Source organism: Pteropus medius, unplaced genomic scaffold (assembly GCF_902729225.1).
Source record: "Pteropus medius unplaced genomic scaffold, Ma_sr-lr_union100, whole genome shotgun sequence".
Classification (NCBI taxonomy): domain Eukaryota; kingdom Metazoa; phylum Chordata; class Mammalia; order Chiroptera; family Pteropodidae; genus Pteropus; species Pteropus medius.
The window spans coordinates 3,096,969-3,121,049 of NW_024351729.1; the positions used below are offsets into that span (position 1 = coordinate 3,096,969).

Here is a 24,081-nt window from a genome sequence, read left to right on the forward strand (position 1 = left end):
ATGTGAATGATAAAACTGTTTTCTGGTCATACCAAATTTAGGTTCAAAATTTTATAACATCAACATAGAATGATACATCTTTCAATTATGTCTTCTGAACTCTTTAGGCGGTGACCGTGGCATTCCTAGAATATGATGTTTCAATATTTACTTTACTCCTGCCTTCTACCACTTCCACCAGGAAGGTAAGTGAGAACCATGGGGAATAAGAAGAATGGTTCCATTTGTACAAGAAATGTCCATCCCTTGTACAGCATGGCTTAAGACCAGCTTGGCAGAGAACAACATCAACACATGCTGTAACATAAGAGGATTGAAAGAATCATTAGACATAGAGGAACAAAACTCTTTAAAGGTTTTGGAGGAGATGGGTAAGGTGACCCCAGAAAAACAGCCCGACATGCAATGTGGAACTTGATGAGGAAGTGGAAGGACAGCTCTGGATAAACTTGCATCCACTTTGCTCTCTTGGTGCTATAGTCTGGAGGTGGCACCTCCGTCCTAAGGATTCTTGTACCAGCCTACATGCATGGCTTCAGCCTAGGAGTTGACAGTATACCATTGGTATTCCAGAGCCCTGAACTTGTCCTGTTTCTCTCAAAAATGTGTTTCCCCAGATCAGCATGCCAGCACTATTCCAGAGGTCCAATCTCATCCAGACTCTCATGTCTTCATAAAAGAAATACTCTTCTGGCTAGCAAAATTTTCCTCCTGAAAGCTTTTTGGGAACATCTAGTTTACCTCTTGTATGGGGTAGAAGCTTAGACAGATCTCTGAAAGGGAGAACTGAAAACTGGGGCTCATAGGGCCCTGAGTCAATCTGAGTCTTCCTGTCCGATGACACCACCAGCCCTGGCTGACCCCAGGCATCAGAAGAGAACTTATGAAATTTCTTGGAAGGTACTTTAAGGCATAGGGCTCCCTGAGGAACAGGCATAGGGCAGAGTCTCTGCTTGCCTGGGTCTAAGGATAGTATGAGATTTCCTCATAGCTTTTCTGTGGCAATTCGTCTCACTAGCTATTGCTTTATGCAATCCTGGGGTTTATTCTTAAATTGTTGCTAAGTTACTACTAAAGTGCCCTTCTCTATGTGCCAGTAGATAATCTTCAGATATGTTTTTAGGGCATTGCCCTGCAATGGAGATGAGGAATGCTAAGACTTTAAGAACAAATTGCCCATGCTTCAAGTATAAATTCATAAATTCAGAAGCATTCACATTATGTTTAATAGTTCTTCTTCATTTCAAAATAGTGGACCAAACTCTGAAGAGAGACTGTCAGTTCATGGACTCCTCACACAAAGAAAATGCACATGGAAGTTGGGGACGTCATTATTGCTTACTGTGTTTTCATCTAAATTGGTGAAAGCAGAGCAACTTGTCACTTCAGTAGAAAAAAAAATGAATATATAATTTTTGTGGAGCTTCAGAAGTTGCAAGTTATGACTAGTAATATAAATCTACTTTTTAATGTCTAGTCCCATTCAAAGAACAATGAAAGATAGTAGAAGTCTCTGTCTTTTTGTACTTAGAAGAAACAAAAAAGTGGTATTTTAAAGGCATAGATCAAACAATATAGTTTAAGAACTTTAGAATGATAGTAATTAGAAAGAAATGTATCTTTTGCAGAAAAAAATGCATCTTTTGTGGAAAAAAGAAATAAAGTACTTTATTTCTTTGATGTTGCTATGGAGAAAAGATGTGGGAATGGTTAGAAGGTAGAAATTTATTCCTGTTCTGAAGCATAGATGAATTCTCACCTTTAATTTAAATTTAATTGATTTATTTTGCTTTTCTGTTTTCTGCCTCTTTTTCTTCTTCGTCCCCTCTCCCCTACTTCTTTTCCTCCTCATCTTTCTTTCTTCTTCTTTTTTGGTACCTTTCTTTCACATGTGAGGAATTTATAATAAAATACTTTCTTTTTGTCTAAACTGATCACTTCCTTCAGAAGTTACTATTTAAATTTACTTTGGAGAAAAATTAGTTCACTCTTTTTCCAAAATAGGGATGCCTAGAGAACCCATCCGCTCTGAGAGGTGAGTGCTTCAGGTAGAAAAATGGGTCTGATGCAAACTCCATAATTTAAAAATCCTTGGGATAATAAGTAATCTGTCTTGGTTTTAGAGATAATTCATTGCTGATCTCTTTGCTTATTCTTATGTAGCTATTAAAGAAGTAAAATGTTACTCTTATGTATCTTTTATATTTTTTCCCTTGGAGAATATGTAAGAAAACTTGACCATGGCTACCACTGGGCTATGATATTGGAAGAAAGGGGAAAGGGCTAGCTTTAATTTTCATTTAATACCTTTTGGCATCATTCAACTTTCCTTACCTTGTTTCATGATGTGATAAGCAAACTTTTAAGATAGATCCAATATTTCCCATCTCCCCAGAGTACATGCCCTGCATAATCTCCAGGTCTATGAATATGATGGATTTTACTCTTGTGATTTTATTATGTATTGTGATGTAATTCACTTTAAGAGAGATTATCCAGGTGTTCCTGACCTAATCACGGGGGCCCTTTAAAGGCAGAGAGTTTTCTTTGGCTGCTTAGTGGAGGATAAGAAATAGCAGTAATAGCAATAGTAGTAGCAGCAGCAGTTGTTGTAGTAATAGTAGTCGTCATCATCGCTGTGGTCATTGTCATCATCATCATCAGAGATTTAAAGCACAAGAATAGCATGTGCCATTGCTGGCTTGCAGATGGAGAGGATTACATGGTAAGGAATGTGAGCAGTCTCTAGGAGCTGAGAGAAGTCTCTGGTTGATGGCCATCAAGGAAATGGGGACCTCTGAACTACAACTTCAGGGAACAGAATTCTGCCAAGAAGAATGAGCATGGTAGCAGATTTTTCCCCAGAGCCTCCAGACAAGAACTCAGCCCAGGCAATCCCTTGATTTCAGCCTTGAAGAAAGGGAAGGAGAACCCAGCCGCACACCATGCTGGGTTTCTGACCTCCAGAACCATGAGCTAATGAGTGCTGTTTAATGCTGCTAAGTTTGTGGTAATTTGTTACACAGTAATAGAAAACTACTATTATTTTTCTGTATTATTTTTAAGAAAATTAACAATTATAGCAGAGAGTATCTGGGCACTAGGATTATGGGTCATTATTTCCCTATTTAAATATTTTTTCCTTAAATAAAGAAACATAATAAATGTTATTTTAAAAAACCCAACTCTTATTGTAAGGATGCTCTTTCGAAGTTGAATATAAAGTTACTGTACTTAAAGAAAGTCAAATTTTCTCATTGATTTCCATTGTATATTTTATTTATTCATCCCTGTCTCATCCTAGAAAAGATAATATGTAACATTATAAATTAGGAATGTGTTTTCATGAGAAGAAATTCCTTAAAATTGAACAAACAAAACGAAACCCCCAAACAATATCAACTTGAAAGCTATTGTCTAGACAGTTACTAAACGAGCAGTTTATTCCAGGGCATGCTGGAACTGGAGGAAAGAGCACACCTGGTTTGTTCTTGTCTACTAGGTGAACCAGGTACCTCTCACAGGTCTTGATACAGTATGTGCTCCTTATTTACTTGTTCATTAGAAGAAATGAGTGCTCTTGCTGTCGATGTTGCATTTTAAAGACTATAGGTTTTCTTCCACTCAGACTCTCCCTTCCACTATTTTGTTTCATACTTTAGAGCTGAGAAATTTCTATTTCTGTGTATTCTTTAACTCCAGAAAACCTATGGCTTCTACAGTTTAGCCTCCTTCCATCTCTATCCTGGACATTTATGATATGTTACATAGCCGAGCTATAGTATCTCCATTATCTTAAGGACTATTTCTCAAATAACAATTTCCTAAAGGCTGAAAATTTATTTTTCTCTCAAATTATTTGTTCCCTTTTGCTTTGCTACTATAAGTTCAAATTCTTTATGTAAGAGATACTCAGCACTTTCCCTTTCTTCAATAGATAATTTCTCAGTGGCAAAGGTTTTCTTTTATTCTTCTGTCTTACCACAGATGCCCAATAAATGTAATAAATCTTAATAAAATTTTCCTCTCCAAAATGAATAACTTTATTGGGGAAACATTTCTTGCAGACAAAAACTCCCCGTGGTTATTGGATAATTCAGGTCTAACTGCTTTTATTTAATCTCTGAGAAGTCTAGTTACAAGGTAATTGAGAAGGATCTTTTGGTCTCTGACAATAAAAAGAGTGATTGTAGAAAGAAAAAGAGAGAGAAAACTAAAGATTATAATGAAATTATACCCAATGCACATCAGTCTTCCTTTCTTTGGTTAATTTCAGGGGCAACTTCATAAACTAAAATATTGCTTTTCTCCATTCCTCCTGGGAGGGAGTTTCCTTTTGTTATGCAGGGATTTAAAATTATTGATCTAAAGCCCTTAGAAATTTGATTTTTCAAATAAGAATACAATGCCTTTGCCTGCATGTCTTTGGGGGTCTGGCAACGGTTAACATGCAGTGGACCTTGGAGAACACAGATATTCCCTGTGTTCCCTTAGAGCAGGGATCCCCAACCCCCAGGCCATGGACTAGTACCCGTCTGTGGCTTATTAGGAACTGGACTACACAGCAGGAGGTGAGCTGTAGCAGGGCAGCGAGAGGAGCTTCATTTGTATTTGCAGCCACTTCCGAGCTCTAGCGTCACCGCCTCAGCTCCACCTCAGATCATCAGGTGTTAGATTCTCATAGGAGGACCGGTCCCTCATGCCAGAAAGGTTGGGGACCGCTGCTGTAGATCTTCAAGTGGTTGTAAACATAATGTTTCTCCTTAACAAAGGACATCTTGCCCCATGTGCTAAATCTGTACAAGTTTTTTTTTTCTCCAACTCTGAGCTCTGAAGGCTCAATTTAACATCCCTAAAAATGAGCTGTATTCTTTCCTTTTAGTACCTCATTACAAACAATAAAGAATTGAAGAATTGGAGTATTGGCCGGCAATTTTGCTATGGTATATGGCCAAGCAGAATGCAGACTTGCTTTTTGTCATCTAGAGGACCTCTAAGTTATTGACATGAGTAGATATTTTTCAACTACGACATAGAAATAGAGTAATCACACACGATGCCTAGTTTACCAAAAATACCAATCCCTTTGACATCAAAAGACTCTGCAGGTAACCCACAGGTAGCTAGCAATGCTAATAACAAGAAGTGGTGCTTTTTCATTAAAGTGCCTGTAAACACCTTTCAACATGATTGGCAACTGTCTCCTCAGTGCATTAACTATGCAACATTAGCAGCAATCTTTACAAATTCAGTAAGCGGCAAGAAAAAAGTTCTTACGAGTTCTGGTAAGGGTATTTTTACATTTTATATTTCCCTAGGAAGGTTTTTGTGTTTTGTTTTGTTCTGTTTTGTTTTTCAAGGAAAATCCAATTCTGTTAGTAGCTGTTATTCTTGTGTCTCTTTCTCAGGAAGGAGAACCCGAGAACCTCCATTTCTGTAGACCAAGGGTCAGAAACTGTGGCCCATGTCTAGGTTACATTCAGAGGGCAGACAGTTATGACTGGCTTGCACAACATTTAAAATGATTTGAGCTAGTTGCCAAAAATTAAAAGCAAGGAGAATATCATGTAAAAAGAAATCTGATTTTTGACTCTTTTTAAAAGAAGTTCAAATTTTGACAATACTGGGCCTGATTTCTTACATAGAAACTGGAGTTGGGTAGTGGCTGCCAGTTTACCCTAATTCAGGGAGGCTCCTAGAATGTACCATCCTTTTTTGGGAATTGGAAAAACGTAACACCTTTGGGTGGATGAATTATAAAGATGCCCCATCAGAGAGGACACAACCCACATATAACAGCTTTGGCATAATTGCTGCCACCTCCTCAACCATTTCACTCATGTGTGGTGAGCCTTTTAGGCATTTGGGTTTGTGACTCCTGCCAAAGCCTTTGGAAGAAGTCTGCCTCTGCATATGTCTTGATGGATGAAGGCCGGTCTAGAGAGTTTTCTTTGATTGCTTGACCACAGGAATTGAGACACCAGCATTTGCTTGACCCAGATCCTGTTTTCCTTGAGAAGACAGTCGAATGATTTTGTGGAAATTATAATTAGAGGCTAGGTCTCCCTCTCCTCAAGGTTCACCCTACTTTCTTAGCCTCCATATTTCCCCTTCCACCCTTTATTACTGATTTGGTATTTGCTCATTTTTTTAGCCTATGAGAGGATGTGTCCAGGCAGGGTATAGTGATTTCTCCAGCATGACACAGGAATATGACTCTTTTAACTTAAAGAGTTTGAGGCAGACTTTTTGTGCCATCTTTGAATTAGCCGATCCAGTATCTATCTCTGTTGACAGCTTGCCCTTATTAAACCATGCCCCAAAGCAGACCCTGCAGCCACTGACAGTCAACGATGCCAAGGAGCTTAGGAGCCCCTCTGTGGCTCTCCAAGAGCCATGAGCTGCTTTATCTTAGCATTTGTATGACAACCATCAAAATCATCTACATAGTACAGCTGTATGTGATGTTGTGTAAGAGCCAATAAAATGCAGTTAACATTACACCATCTAACAGGTTATAAAGCGATTCATCATTACACATAGCTGGGTGATATACTGGGGAGTCTGGTTTGACAGAAGCATGGATTTCAGACTGGCATCAAGCACTCACTCTGACACCCAATAGTTATGTGAACTTAGGCAAGTTTTTTAACTCTGCGACTTTCAAAGGAAAAACAGTTAAGTTATAACACAATGAGTGAGAACTTAAGAGTGGTTAAGAACTCTGGAGTTTCCTCCCTCTTCCATCTTACTATTTGGAGTAAATTAACTTCAAAAGTCTCAGATGCAAAAATGGTACCTTTCTAATAGGATGTGTTTGATTAAATGAGATAGTGAACATGTCTAGTGTGTGGTAGGTACTGTATGTCCAGCCTGGTGAAAAGTAAGCTATTAAAAATCTTATTTTCCTCTTCCCCATGTTTGTGTCTTACTGCTTTGAGCACAAAGAATTTTAGAAAATAGGAGGAACAAATGTTTGCATTGCTCAATAAATATTTAATGAATTGATTTTACAATAGGAAGTCTTTAAATGTATGACTATCAAGATGCTTTGCTAAAGGTGTGGCTTCTTCATTGGGGCAGTTTCTGTAGAAAGTTAAAAATCATTTCAGTGTTTCAAATAATGCAGCCCAATGCAATGGTTGAAACAAAAATAAGAATGTATCTTTAATAATGGGAGTTACTGCCTGTTCCCTTTAGGAATGAGTTCCTGGCTGCAGAAGTCTTTATCTCCGCACCCAGATCAAGCAGAATACAAGGGTCGCAATGCCAATTTCATCTGAAACTTGTTTTGCTGTGTCGGAGTCTCTGTGTTTAGAAAGACTGGTGGTTGCTATGGAATTGATAATAATGACTGCTGCCTGTACCTCGATTCCTCATCCTCTCAATCTCCAGTATAAAATCACTTAGACTTGGGCTGTAGGGCAGTAAACAAACTTTGGAGCAAGAATTAACTGAGCTTAAGCATTAGCGTCTTAATGTAGGAAACGACTTTCACTGTAACCTTTACTTAAACTAGCAGCTTGGCTATGTCAAAGGAGCTTCTTTCTAGTTTCCTGATGGTGGACTGAAACACATGAGGTTCAAACCTTGATCTTCTGCACAGGTAGTGCTAAAAGCAGAAATATCTTGGGCTTTCATCATACAATAAATGTGAAAAATCTTTATTTTATACAGAAGTGGTCTTAGTGTGAGTCTCTTATTTTAATGTATAAAAAGAAATTTAGCCATATATTAGATTCCCAAGTGGAGACAGAAAAATATTCCTGTTGAAATATATGTCTATATATTTTAAAAATAAAATCTTGTAGAAAAGTGACATCTTTGTTACATTTCTATGAGATTTATGATCTACATAATAGATGCTTCTTACTCCTGAATTATATTTCTAAGATATGGATCTCAGTGCTTATTAATGTATAACCGATCTTTGGGGGAAAACTAATCCAGTCCTTGAGCTCCAGGCACATAAAGTTAGAAATGGGTTATTGGATGGGTGGGGAGAAGACATATCTGATTTGGGGACTTTGCAGCCTCACCAGAATGCAAATGATTCAACAATAACCTAGAACAAATAGCTTCCATTTCCAGAACTGCTCCTCTCTGTAATCCCCACGGTATGTGTTTTCCAACAATCATCTGGCCCACTTCTCTCTTTTTTTGTTTAGGATTTTAATGTCTCGAATGTGGAACATAGAATAAATGTTTGTTTGTAAAATCTAAGATGATGCCTAAGTGCAGTTTTTCCCTACATGACATAAGCATTTTTTAAAAGGAAATCTAAACATTACATTAACTCAGGATCCTCCAATTTCTTGGCGGCAAGAAGTGATAGCAACTCCATAAAGGTTAAACTGGCATGCTTAGGGCCCTTAGTGAAATTAAGTCTTCTACCAAGTGTATGATGCTCCAGAAGACAAAGTTTTACCTGTATGAATAAACTGAATGTACACTTCAATACATTCATGTGTGCAGGCCACTTAAGGTATTATAAGGTCTGGTACCAAACAATAAAAATGCAGAAGGAACTATCAAATTCATCAAGCTGCTGCAACAAATTCAGATGCTCTCCAGAGCTGGCAAGGTGATGTCAAGAAAGTTAAACTTGAAGAATGAGACTTGGATTTCTAAATGAGATCAGGGAAAAGAGAAACAGAGTTAATAGGGAAATCAAGACTGAAACAATCAACATTACAGCTATGTTTGGAGGAGAGTTTAAAATCAATTCTTTCTGCTCGTTCTAAAATTGTTCTGCCAAAAAACTGACATTGTTATGTGCTTTTTATTTAGGTTTATTTAGTCTTCTTTAACATAGCTGCTGTTAGTTCAGCAATCTAATATTGGGGTACATTACTGCAAAATAAGGACATAGCTGTAGAGTTATGTCATCGACACATTGGTTAATCCTATCCTTTTCATAAGACAAAGCAGTTTGTTAATACTGTCTTGGACTACCTGTATTTGTGAAGGTACTTATAATGAGTGGTACATACTAAATTTAGGGAATTTGCTGCTTGCTACCTGTCTTTAAAGTATAGTTTAATAGTTTCCTCAAAACAGTAGCATTCTGTAATTAAAACAGATGAAGCAATATTTTAGTATAATGTTAGGCAGTAGTAAAAATTACCTCATCTAAATAAACGTTCACATATACATAAACACTAGCATGCATTAAAAAGTTAAGAAACATTAAAATTCGGTGAAATTAATATATAAATAAAATATGACCTGGAATAAAATTACCATTATGTATAAAAAAGGAAAAACAGACTTCCCTTCCCAAATCTGTTGATTTTAACATCTTATAAACCTACATTTGGAGTATAAGGGTTATTTTGAATTTGAAAAACATTAAAGAATAGTATGATCCAACTTCTTAGAAAAGGCAGTATGTATTAATTAATTTTGAAGAATTGTGTTCATTCTAATGTTAAAGAGACATCCTTTTGAGTTTCCTTAAAGAAATATTTGTAATGTCTTTTATTAAGAAAAATGCAGCTTTAACATAGTAATTGTGTTTTTTATATTATTTGAAAATGTTAGAAAAATATCGTGACATTATTCTAAGATATATGAATGTCTTTAGTATTGTTATTTAAGGAGTGAAATACTTGATCTAATATTGTAAATATTCTATTTTAAGCACATACTTTTTTCTCTGTCTTCATTCTCATTGGCATTGCTTCCTGTTTCTTTTATTTTCCAACATCTCCTTAGTTTCCTTTTCCCAATAGTCCTGACTTTTCTACATATCTTACTGTACTAGATAAATATTACAATCTTTCAATTTTTACTTCATTTTCATAAACGATGGCTTCTATTAAGTGGATGGCCAACTGAAATTCCTCTTTTACCTTTTAAAAAAATGTTTTCTTCTTAAAATATAAAGTAGTTACATCTTTAGCTTAAATACATATGTATATTATATATCACACACTTAGATTCACAGAGTTCTGAGGAAATTCAATATTTTACTGGTACTCTATCCTGCAAGCTTATGGAATGACAAAAAAATTAATCACATTTCATGACTAGCATTCTAAGTAGCCTATGGTTTTTCTGACTAAGCCAAATTGGTCAGCGTTTTTTAACTGCTCCATTTCTTCTTCTGGGCAATGTTGGAGAAATTCTACAGAAACAGAACCTAAGAGCAAATTAAAAGGGAGCCCCTGACGGGTTGCCTTCACAGTAAATCTTGGTCACGTGTGTGCTGCTGCTATGTAGTAAATGATTACTGCTTGGACAATAGCAAAGTAGCGAGTGGATGGTGCTGGAGATGCTGATGTGCAGGAGTTTGTTCTAAGCCCTGGTTCCTGATCTAAGTGAAGGCACAGGACTCGCACAGCAGCCTGTGCTGTTTAGGCAGTCTGGTCCACCTGGAGAACAGCTGGCTTCACCGGCTCTTCATCTGACTGCTCAGCGTCCTCAGAGGCCAGCACGTAGCCTCCCTCATAGCGCACCTTCTGTGCCTGTTCCAGGGCCACCGACTCTTCTTCCTCATCTTCCACAATAGCCAAGTCCACGTTGCTGTCCATGCCAGAGTTACTCCCTCTGGAGGCCGCCCTCCCAGCATCTCCCTCTGCTCCCTTCCCTTCCACCAGGTCGCTGGTGAGGGATGCTTCGGAATGACCCTCCGCGAAGGAGCTCTCCTCGTGATCATTCAGCATCTGGTCATTGCTAGGCATGTCTTCAGACTTGGTCTCATTTTCTGTCGCGCTTTCTCCCTCTCGGACTTTCTTTCGACCAAAAGTGAGGGGAGAGACTTTGAAGGGGGAGCTTTTTCCTGAGGATATTTTCTGATGACTGGAAGCGAGAGATTTCTTAATCTTCTCTCTCCTCTCTGCAGATACAATCTTCGTCCCCAGCTTGTTCATCTTTTTCTCGATGTTCTGGCGAGAAAATGCTTTCTTGAGGCTATCCACTTTTTGGAGGCTGGATCTTTTTATTTTTTCTGCCCTGCTTTCCTCCATCTTTTCCTCTGCACTGTCTTCCAGGGCCTCTTCGTCGTGGGGCAATTCATCCTCGGATGAGAGGTCCACCGTGTGCAAGGTTTCCTCCAGGGACTTGTTTTCATCAGCGAGGTCGTCCTTCCCTTCCAGTGGCTTGGAAGCTGGTTCTTTCACAAACACACTGGCAGGGATCTCATTTTCTTCCTGAAAAGATGGACAATGCAGATTTCATGTTAGTAACACATTTCACAAATAGTCTTGAACTGCTGCAATTTGTGATATGTGTTTTCGGCATGATAGAAACCCAACGTCTGTGGCTTCAGCTTTCTAGAGCATGGAGAGTTAATTTTAAATTGGTCAAGGCATCCCCCCTGCCCCCTCAGGATGGATAAGGCCAAGGACTGCCTATTGAAAAGATTATGAGGGCATCTGGAAAGGGCTCTATCAGTGACAGGCAGAGGGGGAAGTGGGCTGTGGCTCAGATAGACCAGGAAGCTGTCTAGATAACAGTGCTAAAGAAAGTTACTATGAACCCTCTCTTCTGCCCTTCCCTGTTCCTGCCAAAATCCCACTGCAAAAGAGCCTAGAGATAAAGTTGGAAGTTAAAAGATGGGAGCAGAGTGAGAACTGGGAGGTCCTCAAGTGTCAGACACCATGTAAAGCCTTGATCAGGTTCCCTCCCTAACTAGAAGTCAGAAGTAAAGGATATGGTCAACTTTGGTATCTGTTCGAGAGTACACACTAATTTTTCTGATGACATAATTTGAGAGGAAGACACACAAGGCCAAACCTTACTGGGGACCCACTCACAAATCCTTTGGTTTAGTATATCCTTTGTGGGTGTTAGTAAGGAAAGGTAGCAAACTATGGTCATTTTTAGAGTAGTACAGGGGAAATATGCTGCCAAGTATGGCTTTTCAAATGTTTATTGTTAAACAGGGCTTCCGGGGGCAAGAATAATTTGGCCCCCACCTAGAGTTAAAAGTGAGGACAGCAGCTCAGGAATTTCTCTTCCTGCCCCCATCACTATATCCAGCTTGTAGGCATACAGGCAAAGATCTGCCTCTTGCCATACCTTGGGGAGCAGAGCCTGAGAACCTACCTCCAGACTGTAAGGGAGATGGTTCTCCAGTGCTGCTAAGCAAGGAGACTTGAATTTAGACAGACCTGGATCACACTGTATAGAAATCCCTCTGAATTTTATATTTGCTTTGAATATTGAAAAATGAGAGCCAGCCAGCAAGGTGCCTCCACATTTTCATTGAAAGCAATGGCACAGTAGAAAGCATGTGTGACAGGAGGCCCAAGTCTCAGTCCTTGCTGTACTGCTAAATGGCTGTGTGACTGTCAGCAAATAACTTAATCTCCTTGGGTCTCAGGTTCTTCCAAATATGAACAAGAGGAATGTCCTAGATTAGCAGCTTTCAAACTGCACTCTCAGGACAGTAGGGGTTCTGTAGGAAGGCTGAGGTGGGCCAGGCTCCCAAATCCATGCCATCCTGGCTTCAACCAAGGCCGCAATGTTACATGATTATACTGCGGACTATCCAGTACTTTTCAGTTGGAAAAATAACCAGATGTAGTGAATGTAAAAGTCTACCTTGATTGAAACTTCATGCAAAGTTCACATGAATGGTGAGAACTTCCCCTCTCATTCTGCAATGTTGATTGACTGAAAAATTGGGGTTATAATAATAATAAAAAAAAATGCTCTAACAGTAAGCCCACATACTTTTTTAACTTCCTGCCACAAAGACTAAATGAACAGTTTTGATATAGAGAAACTTAAAAATTCCTCTCCTTATTACCATTGAATGGTATAATTATGATACTCTGAGAAGACACAGCCCCCTGTTGCCCCCTTATACACACACATACACAAACCAGAGCTCTTTCTATAAACTGTTTGAAACAAAGGATAAAGTCTTGGGTAGAGGTAAAAAGCAGAACGCCCGGTTAAACAGAATCCTTGGAAGAGTGAAGAAATCCAGGATTTCTTTCCCAAAGCTCTTGCCACACTCTCCCATTTTGAATGTCAAAAATCATAGTATATGGAATATTACTCAGCCATAAGAAGAGATAAAATACTGCTATTTGCAACAACATGGATGGACAGCGAGATAATCATGCTAAGCAAAATAAGCCAGACAGAAAAAGTTGAAAATCACATGATATCACTTATATGTGGGATATAAACTTAAAATCAACAAATGAACAGGGCAAACAGAGACTCATGGACTAATGGTTACCAGAGGGTAAGAGGAGGGGGTTGAGGAGGGAGGTGGATGCGGTAAAGGGGGTCAAATATGTGGTAGCTGAAGGAAACTGGACTTTGGGTGGTGAACACACAAGAGAATATAGAGATGTCAAATTATAATGTACACCTGAAAATTATATAATTATATTAACTAATGTTACCCCAATAAACTTAATAAAAAAATTAAAAAAAAAACATACTATAAAAGACAAAGTGAAAAATTGAAAGGAGTATGGGATTCTCACAAATCATATATGACATAAACTTTTACAGAGTGCAACTTCCACATGTTTCAAGTTTCAACTTGTCTATCTCATTGGCATATACTCCTCATGCCAGTGGGAATTTCTGTCTCTTGTTCACTGTTATGCCCCGGCAACTAGAATAGTTCCTGGCAGCTCAACAGCTACTTGTCAAATGAGAGTATGTTGGGTAAGGTGGCTTTCTAAGACAACTGTGAGGGTGGCTGGAGTGGAGATTTCAAGCCCCTCTCTTGGCTAGTCTTGAAGACTACAAAAAAATGGGTTTCTCTCTGTAGAAGGAAGTTGGCTGATCATTGTTGTCACTGGGAAATGAGAAGAACCTAAGGCCTACGTGGTACAGTGGTTTCCACTTTTAAGGAAGGATTTTATTCTTAGTGATAAGAGGGGCAGACTGCAGGAATAGCTAGGACTTTGATGCTTAGTCTGGAAGCAAAATTACTTCTGGGGTTTGACAAGAGGATTGGGATGGTTTGACAGGAGTGGCTTGCAGGAAAGGAAGAAACCAAGAGCTCAGTGAAATGGTATTAAAAGTCCTCAGTGAAGAAGGCAAATTCAGATAGAAAACTGTAAAAAGAAGTCTTAGTTATCAGAGAGAAGGTACATTTGTGTAGTACAATTTCTCAGGGTAATCAAAGGATTACTCTGATAACTTTTCTTTCTTCAACCTCAACAAAAGGAAGACATATTAACTCTACTGCTAAAAGAATTAAACTAATAATATTGTACTTTTTAATTTAAATGTAAATTTATTATTATGTTGAATTTATTATGTTGAATCTTAGACCCTTGTCTCTCATCATGTACCCTTTGAGGACATTTGAGGAATGTGCATGATCAGGTCAATCAGAAGGGATCTGTGGTAGAAACACACTGCATATATGAGGGCAGTTGAGAGATCGTGGGAAACCCAATTGAACTCCTTTGTGCAATGCCAGGGAAATTTATACAAGTGCTCTTTAATGCCAGCTATGAAAATAAAACCAGCAGGGACAGACATAATCCAGAATGAGTTGGATGTGTCTTTATACAACTGGAAACAAGTGAGGTATTTCTTCTTGGCTAACTGTTAGCTTCTGCTGTCATTTTAATTACTTAAGAAACATTTTGTGTTCTGTCTACTGGGCAGTGTTTATTTTGTGGCTTCTTATGGCATCTACTCTGAAGGTGAGCCTTTTCTTTTCACACAGGAAGGTCTTACCTTTCAATAATGATTGTTTAGAAGCAGAAAAATACTCTCTTCAAAATCTCTATTCTTTAGTAAAACGTAGGCATCATATTTGACTATGAAGTATTACAATGGTGAAAATTCAACTTGAACTTCAGACAGTAGATCGTCCGTAACTGCACTGTCCCTAAGGTGCCCACTCTCACCTGCATATGTCCTTGCTCAGGACACAAACACCTCAAAGAAACACTTGATATTTCACTTGCCTATAGGTAAGGTGACACTTCCACCTTTAGCTCACTGTCATAAGGTTTTTGATCTGCTTTCACTTCAGATTCCAAGATTATAAGCTCTTTCAAGGGGAAGGATCAACTATATATCTTCAATTCTGTCATTGCTTACTTATGCTACTCATATATCTACTAGGGGTTTTGATGACTTCACATGGCATCCCTTGTGGGTTGCATTGCTTCCTTGGGTAGTTCTACCAAGTAGAGGCCCCAGCAGCAGATGACTATTTGTCCTAGAGATTTATTTTCAAAAAGATACTCAGGCTCCACTGATGCAGCTGCTCCTGGTTCTGACCTTTCACAAGGACCCTTAGGAATTTTCAAAGGATGAGAGAATTAAACAGCATACTTCAAACATATATAAATGATATGCTTGCGGCATAAAAGAGAAAAGGAGTGGAAAGAACTCTTGAGAAGTGGCATTTTTTCTTGCACTTGAGTTTGTTTGCTCTTTATATTACTTCTCGTGAACTAATAATCTCAGTTGTGCATGTGGATATCAACACAGAGAAACTTGCCAACCTGCTGGATACTTCTTGGGTTGAAGCTTATGGAAGCAAATCTTCTGTGCATGTATATAGATAATCACATTTTAAAAGAGAAGGAGATTCTATGACTAGCATCGGAAAAGGAAGTCTACAGTAAGTCACTTTTAAAAGGTTGAAAAGCTTGAATAAGGAGAGACAAGCCAGTAGTTTGCTCTCTTGTCACTAACTTATCATCCTCGTCGTTAGAAGAAAATAACAATGGCTGTCATTCCCACAGGGATGTGGTAGCATCCTAGAGAAATATGAGGACCAAAAATTTGTGTCCATGAAATGTTTTACCCAATAATCTCTAAATACTAGTTATTAAAATGGAGCTATGCCCACCTGACATTCTGATTTATAGGTCTCTTTACACATTGATGGTTTTCTCCAATTTGTGTTTCTGAGGTATAGATTACCAAGTGGATAAAGCGATTGATTAGAACTGCACCCCTAAGGCAACTGTCGGTGGAATCAGCAAGTCATAAGAATAAAATGCATTAGTTATAATCCCTGAGCAGTCTTTCACATTCTGGAGGATTTAAAAGTTTCATTATTTTTCAGTGTTATCAAGGGTTCAATTCTTTTTTAAGATCACATTGGTTAGGTGTTCTTTGTTACACACAAAAGGACACAAAACAAAACAAAAACCAAATCACGCTCAATTATTTAAAAGCTGATGTAGAAAACCCACTAAACATGAACTTTGCCATAGTGGAATTATAGTGTTTGTTTTTACTAATTTCACGATTTGACTCTATAATTTCTATTAATAAAATGAAGCCTTGCTAGTCACTTTGTTTCTCAGAGCCTCTGCTTCTTTGATATCAAATGAGGTTAAACTAAATGATTATTAAGGTGCTTTCCAGCTGTAAAATATTTGATTCTGTGATATTAACCTAAATCCCGTGAAAAATAATTAACAAATTGTAGAAGCAGTCTCACAGCATACTAATGGCAAATATGTTTTTTTTGTTTCATGCAAGAAACAAAACTAAAGGACCTGAGCTCCACTGGAGAACATTTTTCATTCAATTTGAACAAATATAGATTAAAAAACAACAGAAGAGGCAACATTTACTTGGAAGGGCTGCATCTGAGAAAGAGTTTCATTTTTTAATATGAGAGAAAGTAATAATTCTTTTGAAGAAATACCAACAATAATCAGTTATTCACTTAAAGTGCCTGAGGGAGTGCTGACATTCCATAAGTGTAAATAATAACAATAAAGATTAGTATTTTGTTTATCTCACAAACTAAAAGGGCACGGAATAAGTAGCATATTGAAACCAATATCCTACTATAGGAACATTAATCAATGTGATATAAACATCAAGAGTTGCAATATAAAGGCGTCTTTGATTATCTATATCCCCATTTCTTCTAAGTCGTTACTAATTTAGCATTTTTCAGAGCAGTGGCTTTGGATAGAGAATGTACAATCTTTTAAAAAATCAATTTTAAAATAGTCTGAAGTCATTACACTTTTAGCACCTTTCTAAAATTCTGATTTCATCGAAGGAAACCAAATGATGAATATTTGAACACATTTATAGGCTTGATTCTCCACGAATATATCCACAGCAAATATCTAACCTCTACTCTTTTCACCCAATTTCACAATTTTATGTGGATGAAAGTGTAAGCTGTCCATGAGTACTCTCATTTTCTTCTCTGGATTTGAAATCATTCCCAAACTGCTTTTTCAAATAATCATTACTAGAACCTTAAGAGGGCATAAGTGGGCATTGCACCCTCAGGCAGGGTCAGTTACCTGTGAAATTCTAGTCTCTTCAATCAACAGAGAAAATTTCCTCTTGCCTGTAAATTCACTGATTTTCCGTACGAAATCTATTTTTAGGAAAAGAGAGCCGTACTTACGGGCAAAGAATTAGTTTTATTAGTCTGTGGCATTTGCTTTTTAATCAGCAACCTCTCTGAGTCTCATTTCATTTATACTGGGTACTGTCACAGTATTTTGAATCCGAACATTGACCTTAAGCTATTACTTTAAAAAATGTAAGAAAGGAAAGCAGCTAAGTTTAACAAGGACGTTACAATTTATTTTATTATTCAAAGGGAGGTGAATTTTCTCCAGTTTAGATACTACTGGCTATAATTTGAAATAATTGTTAAGGCACGAGAGGCTTAAATCTGTAAGTCCAGCACAGATTTAAGTTTTAAATAATACAAAATAAGGACAAAGTTTGGAATTTCAAAAATGCAAATGTGTAAGTAGCTAGTAGATGATCTGACCAACCAACCAACCAATCAACTAACCATCCGACCAAAAAGCACCTGCAGATATTGGAAGACACAATAGGACTTTACAAACTAGAAACGTAATCTTCTAAACACTACAGTACTAAATATGCTCAAGTCAGGTGACAGTTTTTCCTTCCTCACTCTCTTATTTTACATTATATTTTTGTCTTAGACTAGAAACCAATGGGTTTAGTAGGGGAAAGACTAGCATAGCATTTGAGTGAACTGAAAGTGACAAAAATAACTTAAAGATGTAAAATAGTACCTGGTACATTACCTGCCCTCCTCTCTCTCTGCAGGTCTTGGAAACACCCACCCTCTGCCGTACTGTAAAGACTGTCCTGCTATCAGAAGGGTCTCTTTAGGATAGGTTCTTTCCTTCTTTCATAGCGGTGGTGACATAATACTGATTTCAACATGGTAGTTGTTATATAAGGTATGGCAGGGAGTGGATGTGTGTGAGTATGTAAGTGTGTGTGTATGTGTGTATGTAACTTTTAATAAATCTCAACTGATAAAGCATAAGCATAGCTATTTTAACATCCTGGGTAGGGTGAGATCAGTTTTTACTTAAGAGGCATATTTCTAACCAAGCAAAAGTGTAGCCTCTTCTCTCTGCAAATGCATTTCAAATCTACCCTGGAAGAGCTTCTATTCTTGAGTTCTTGTACCATGCCAATCACTAACCATTTTAAGTATGCTATTCCATTATTCCTCACCCTAGGAGAGAGATACTAGGGAAGAAGAATTAATGTTTAAGAGCATACACTTTGGAATCAATCAAATGTGCTTTCAAACCTCAGCGTCACCTCTTGCTTACTCTATAACTTCAGACAAGATCTAAACATCTCAACATCTTCATCTGTAAATTGGGGGGAAATGAGAAAATACACAAAAAGATGATAGGCAGAGTTATTAAGAGCTCAAAAGATTTTTGCTTCTATTAATATCTTCAGTGTACAGATGAGGAGACAGAAGTTTGGAGAAGCTACAAAAATGTACACACAGTTGGCAGGTGGTGAAACTAGGATTTAAACCAGTGTTTTATGGTAAAATTTATCTTTTCAACCCCTATTCTGGACGACCCTCTAATACAAGTTATTGTTTTATCCATTGGCATAATTACTACCCTAAAACCCTTACTTTAAGAAGGATCAAGAGAAAGCAACCTTTCCACCAAGGAACTGAACTTGTTTTTTATTTTTAATAATCAGAGTTGAAATTTCTAATATCCTTAGTCGAATAAAGGATCTTACATGGCTTAAGGTCCAATTCCTTGCTTCCTAAACTGCTCTTTTTAAAATTAAGTGTCTTTGGGGGCTGTCTACTGAGAGGCCCAGAATGGAGCCTGAACAAGTTGCTTTGGATTCTCTAACCCCCACCTTGGTCATGAGCACCCCCATTTTACCTTTTACTCACTTTAAGGAGAGTTTTTACCATTTCTGGCTGTAATTTCGCGCCTGTCAATCCAATGTGACAAAACAGGAAACCATTGTGGCAGGGCTTCAGGAGCAGCATGTGTCCTTAAGTTTCCCAATAATTGTTTTTTTTTTAATGTCAGATTTATAATTCTCTTGAAATTTTAGTCACATATCCTCTCCACTCCTCCCCCTAACATCTACTGAACATCCGTGGCAAAAGAAAACAAGAACCAATCCCGACAAATTGTGATTTTCCTCTACTAGATAAATACATGTTTTTTTTCCTCTTTGAGGAATAGGACAAGAGATAATCTCCTTGATTCATATTGGAAAGAGGGAAATTTCCTCTGATGACAGATTTAAACAGGTCTGTACATGTTTAGTTTTGTTTGGAGATCAGTATTTAATTTAGAAATGCCTCGAGAGTTAAGATTTCTAATATCTTTTAGGCTAATAAAGTAAGAATCTTATATGGCTTAAGAAAGGCACAGTTACCGTATCTCTTCAGTTCATCTGGTGCATGAAAAGCTATTCCATTTGCATTAAAGCTAAAAAATTTCCGGGCTGCAAAAGCCTGCAAGGTATAGGAGGACATCAGCTGCCTGAAGCTTTACAACATCAAGTGCAATTTGGGGAGGACAAAAAAGCAGCCAGATGAGTCTTTCCTTTTATGGGAGGAAGAAGGCTTAGTTTCTAACTTGGCAGAGTGGACTCTTTTAGAAAAAGAAGGCTCCCTTGGTTTAAATCCCAATTTCTAAATCTCTCTTGGGAGATGAAGGCTCTTCTTGTGTGCCTTTCACAATCAAACAGTTGGTTATAGCCTCTCCCCTCCATGGCTTTGAAATCCTCTCCTATTCACATGGTCACAACAAGACAGCCCTGGGGCAGGGATGGCAATTGATTCCTGGGCTCTGTGCTGGCAGGGTTCCACTGGGCGGAAGGGCTTCCAGCATTAGGCAGGGCTGCCCTTGGATTTACAAATGCCCACCACTTGTCTGAACAACAGCCCCACGCAATCTCCCTGTCCCCAGATAGCCTCTTGCTACATTAATTGCATCATTGATGCATTAAAAAATTAAAGTGACCTTTTTATTCTAAGGCAACCATTGGAAGCAGAAAATATTCAAGACTAGCCTTTGTAACTTAAACTGATAACACTGCTTTTATTTTACTTTGCAGTTGTGGTCTCTGTGAGCAATGAGAAGCATATTTAGTGTGTTTGTAAAGAGTTATGCTCTATATTTTTATTGCATCATTTGCTAGAAAAGAACTCAACAAGATTGCTTTGGCCAAGAGTCTTAATAGAAAGATGCTAGTTCAACTCTAATGGAATCAGTTTTCAATATCTGGTCAGTCCCCAAAACACTGATAGGCTTTGGACAAAGGGTTACTTTAAACAGCTATGAGTTTAACTTCTTTATTTAAAAACTAACCAACAATCAAACCAAACAGAATCCTCACATGATTATCTCATTACCACAAAGAGTTAATAAACAGCCACTGAATTAATTTGCCCTGTGCGACTCATAGCTGCAGTCAGAGCCCCAAGTTCATAATGCAAAGAGACAAATAGATTTGACTGGGTGCCTGTGCATCTGCTCACCTTCCCAACCTGTATGAAGTGCATCCAGGTGCTCCCTGACAAATAAATGACCCTGGCCTACTAACCCCTGGGGCATCTGCTTTGGGTTAGGCTGCAGTGACCTGGGAAATTCCCATAGTGTGTGCAGATTTCACACTCGCCTGCTGAAGGCAGACAGGGACAATGCCTTGTGCGTGTGATCCCTGACAGACAGAACAGATGTACCATCTCACAGACAAATGGCCTTGAGAAACAGGCCGATCTCTCATAAACTTGAGTCCCAGCTGGGTGGGAGGAGTAGGGGGCACTGACCTGGAAGATGAGCACTTTGAAATGGTTGCGTCTGAGGAGCTGGGCATGGTTGTTCTCCAGTCTCTTCACCTGCGCGCATTGCCTCTCCATGCGCTCCTTGACTGCGCGCGTGTGAGCACTGACCTTGCGGGACTTCTCCAGGAGCTTGCTCACGGTGTTGCTGGTGGAGGCCTGGTACTTGGAGAGCTTGGTGAGGTCGTTCTGGATGCCCTTCACAGAGCCCTCTAGGCTGATCTGCCGCTGTTCCATCTTGTGCTGGTTGTCCTGCACGGCATCTAGCATGTTCACCAGCTTGTCCAGGAGTGTGAGCACCGTGACGGCGTTCACCTGCGAGTTGTCCCGAATGGCCTCGTCTGTGCTCCCCAGGTTCAGGCTGGGGCTCGGTGTGGAGGAAGGCACTGGGCTAGGGCTGGCTGGCCTCTCCTGCCGCAAGCCAGAACCCGGCTGCTGGAACTTTTCAGCTTGTGCAGCGTCCTCCCCCATGGCTGGACAGGTAGGAACGTTCTTCTTGCTCCAGTGGGGACGGCGGTGAGGAGTGCAGAGCAAGGCTGGCTGGTTTGAGCTCAGAGCACCTCTCCAGGACTGGCAGAAGTTCAGACAGGCAACAACTGGCTACACTGATCTGGGGAAATGCATTCCAGCTGCTCTTAAAAGCCCTACTCCACCCAGTGGGAGGCGAAGGTTACAGAACTGAGAACTACTCAGAGTTCAGAAGTACGCTCACACTTCCTAACCACATTCTCCCCAGCCCAGGGCACTTTCCTGCAGGTTTAGCTTTTCTTTCCCACTCCTCTTCCCTTTTAAAAATAAGTTCAAGCCATATTTCAATCATGACTTCATCTAGGGGCGGAGAAAAACATGCTAACCTGGCCCAGCTCCACAGCCTCCAATTGGCTAAAGCTAGTAAACTTTTCTCTGGCTGCTATGCTACAGATGCAACAGAGTGCCTGGTTGGGGTTTTTTTTTTTTTTTTTCCTTCCTGGATACAAGTTATTGTAACGGAAAGTATTGTTTGCATTTGTCCTAGAACTGACTGACGGGCTGCAGAACACCTCGTGTCCTGAGAGAGGCCAAGTTTAAAAGGTACTTGGAGCCAGCTTGTGTTGTTAATTTCCGAAGGCATGGAAGTAATCCTGATAATGACAAAGAAAACAGCCCGGTTCTTATTATTACCCTTGTAATTGGCCATGCAAGATAAGTCGAATGAGACTGAGCTTCAGGGATGTTAAAACATGAAATGCTGTTTTGGACTGTTATCATGTAATAGATGGAAAATTTTTGAACAATTTTTTTTTTAAATAAATATGGAATTTCTTTTGAGAAGTAAAATCGAAAGAGGAGTCTCCTTCCCCCAGTAAATAAATCCTGGTCTCTTTAAGAATCTACCATGCTTATTCGTTTTAAATAATTTTCAATCCCTACTGAGATTTTCTCAAATACCCATCTCTGTAAGGCATTTATTGCCATGGGCCCAGAAGTGTGACTGTCAGGCAGGTTGAGTTGGAGTTTCTGAAGTGCTTCTAATGTTTGACATTTCCAAATTCCTGTTCAGTGAAGTGGCACACCTGTTCTAAAACATGGCCCTTCTCATCTGAGCCCTTGAGATGTGGGGCTTATTTCCTAAAACGACTTTACATGCTTGAATTGGTTTTAAATGTATTCAGCCCTTGAAAGTGCTTTCAGCAGGAAGTTTGTAATAGGCCTTCTATGAACAGTTTTGAGAAGAACAAATGCCAGCTCATATTGGGTAGGGATTGATAATGGAAAAGTGCCATTCTACAGTGGCAAAATCTGCATGTAAGCCGATCAATCAGCAGGTCATTTGTTGTTACATTTATTGAATTTGTGAATTTCCACTATCTGCTCAATTCTATGATTGATGAACTATTCAGAAGATACTAATACAGCATGATCTAAGACCTTGCCCTCAATGAGTATACCTGCTAGAGAGACGAATTAAAGATATTTACAGAGACCCTCGATTTCCTCAGATAATTGGTAACCCCAAAACCTACTTAAAGTATTTATTTTTAAAAAATAAGGACAAAATATTAAAAGATTTGGTTGGAACTTTATTTTTTAAAAATGTAAGAAAATTATTAAAATTAATTTATCTTAATTTAACAAAATTTAATTGGTCGATGATGTTTTAAATATTAGAACAAAAGACGAATCAAGTGCTGGTTTTGAGAAGCATAATTTTCTAACAAAATTATATGGTATCAGGATATATCCCTTTACATTTAACTTCTGTGGGCAAATCATAAAGAGTCATTATTGTAAAAATATTTGAAGGCTTCATCAGTTTCCCAAGAGCCTTTCTTAAATTTTGACATTCAAATCATTCTCTTTTGAAGCACTTATTGTGCCATCATCTGTGTGGATTTTTTCTTCTTTAAATGTTAACTATTCCAGCTGCAGATTCTCATTCGTCAGAGAAGTTGCCCATGATTCAATGGCTTCTCTAACATTACTTTCATCAACTTCATGATTTCTTACATATTTTGAAAGACTTGCAATTTCACGTTATAATCACGTTGCCCTGATTTTGCATTGATTTCTACTGATTTTGCATCACATTGTTGGATATTGTAGACTCTGTTGGATGAATAGTGACATTAAAGACATGAGGTTGAGGTGGGAAAGGAGAGAAGCTAGTTGTTAAACAGGAAGAAAGGTTTGCAAATGAGCTTATTTGTTTTTTAAAATTAATTTTGAGTAACATAAGTAACATATCCTAACAGTTCTCTATTGCTGTGTAACAAACCAGTCTCAAATTCGGAGACTGAAAAACACAACAGTCATGAGTTCTATTTAGTCATGATTGTGTGAATGGCTCGGCAGGGCTCAGCTGGAATGGGTCATCTCTGCCATGTTCATTCAGCTGTAATGGAATCTGAGGTGGTCTCCAGCACATGTCTGGCTCCTTAGCTGGGATGAGTAGAATGTGGGATTTCTCTCTCCTCAGTATTTTAGCCTCCAGGGACTCTTCCTCTGATCTCTCTAGTAGAGAAACCAGACTTCTTTATATGATGCCTCAGGATTACCAG

At 38.7% G+C, this 24,081-nt stretch overlaps 1 protein-coding gene and 1 long non-coding RNA gene across 3 annotated transcripts in view; one reads left to right on the top strand and one right to left on the bottom strand.

Moving 5' to 3' along the window:
* Nucleotides 1–8,776: 8,776 nt before the first annotated feature.
* CAVIN2 (caveolae associated protein 2) lies at nucleotides 8,777–21,787 on the bottom strand. Of its 2 annotated transcripts, none has more exons than XM_039844297.1 (2): nucleotides 21,185–21,787; nucleotides 8,777–11,153 (listed from the first exon to the last, which is right to left on the bottom strand). In XM_039844297.1, the coding sequence occupies exons 1-2, from the start codon at nucleotides 21,512–21,514 to the stop codon at nucleotides 10,359–10,361; spliced, it is 1,125 nt and encodes a 374-aa protein (XP_039700231.1). In that variant the 5' UTR covers nucleotides 21,515–21,787; the 3' UTR covers nucleotides 8,777–10,358. The 2 variants fall into 2 exon arrangements, with proteins under 2 accessions (XP_039700231.1, XP_039700230.1); XM_039844296.1 differs by having other exon boundaries at nucleotides 21,032–21,786.
* A 112-nt stretch (nucleotides 21,788–21,899) lies between these two features.
* The window catches only part of LOC120587483 (uncharacterized), a 44,172-nt gene continuing 41,990 nt past the window's right edge, over nucleotides 21,900–24,081 (top strand). The window contains exon 1 of the long non-coding RNA XR_005648978.1: nucleotides 21,900–22,114. This is a non-coding gene — a long non-coding RNA (uncharacterized LOC120587483). The remainder of the gene's footprint in view (nucleotides 22,115–24,081) is intronic.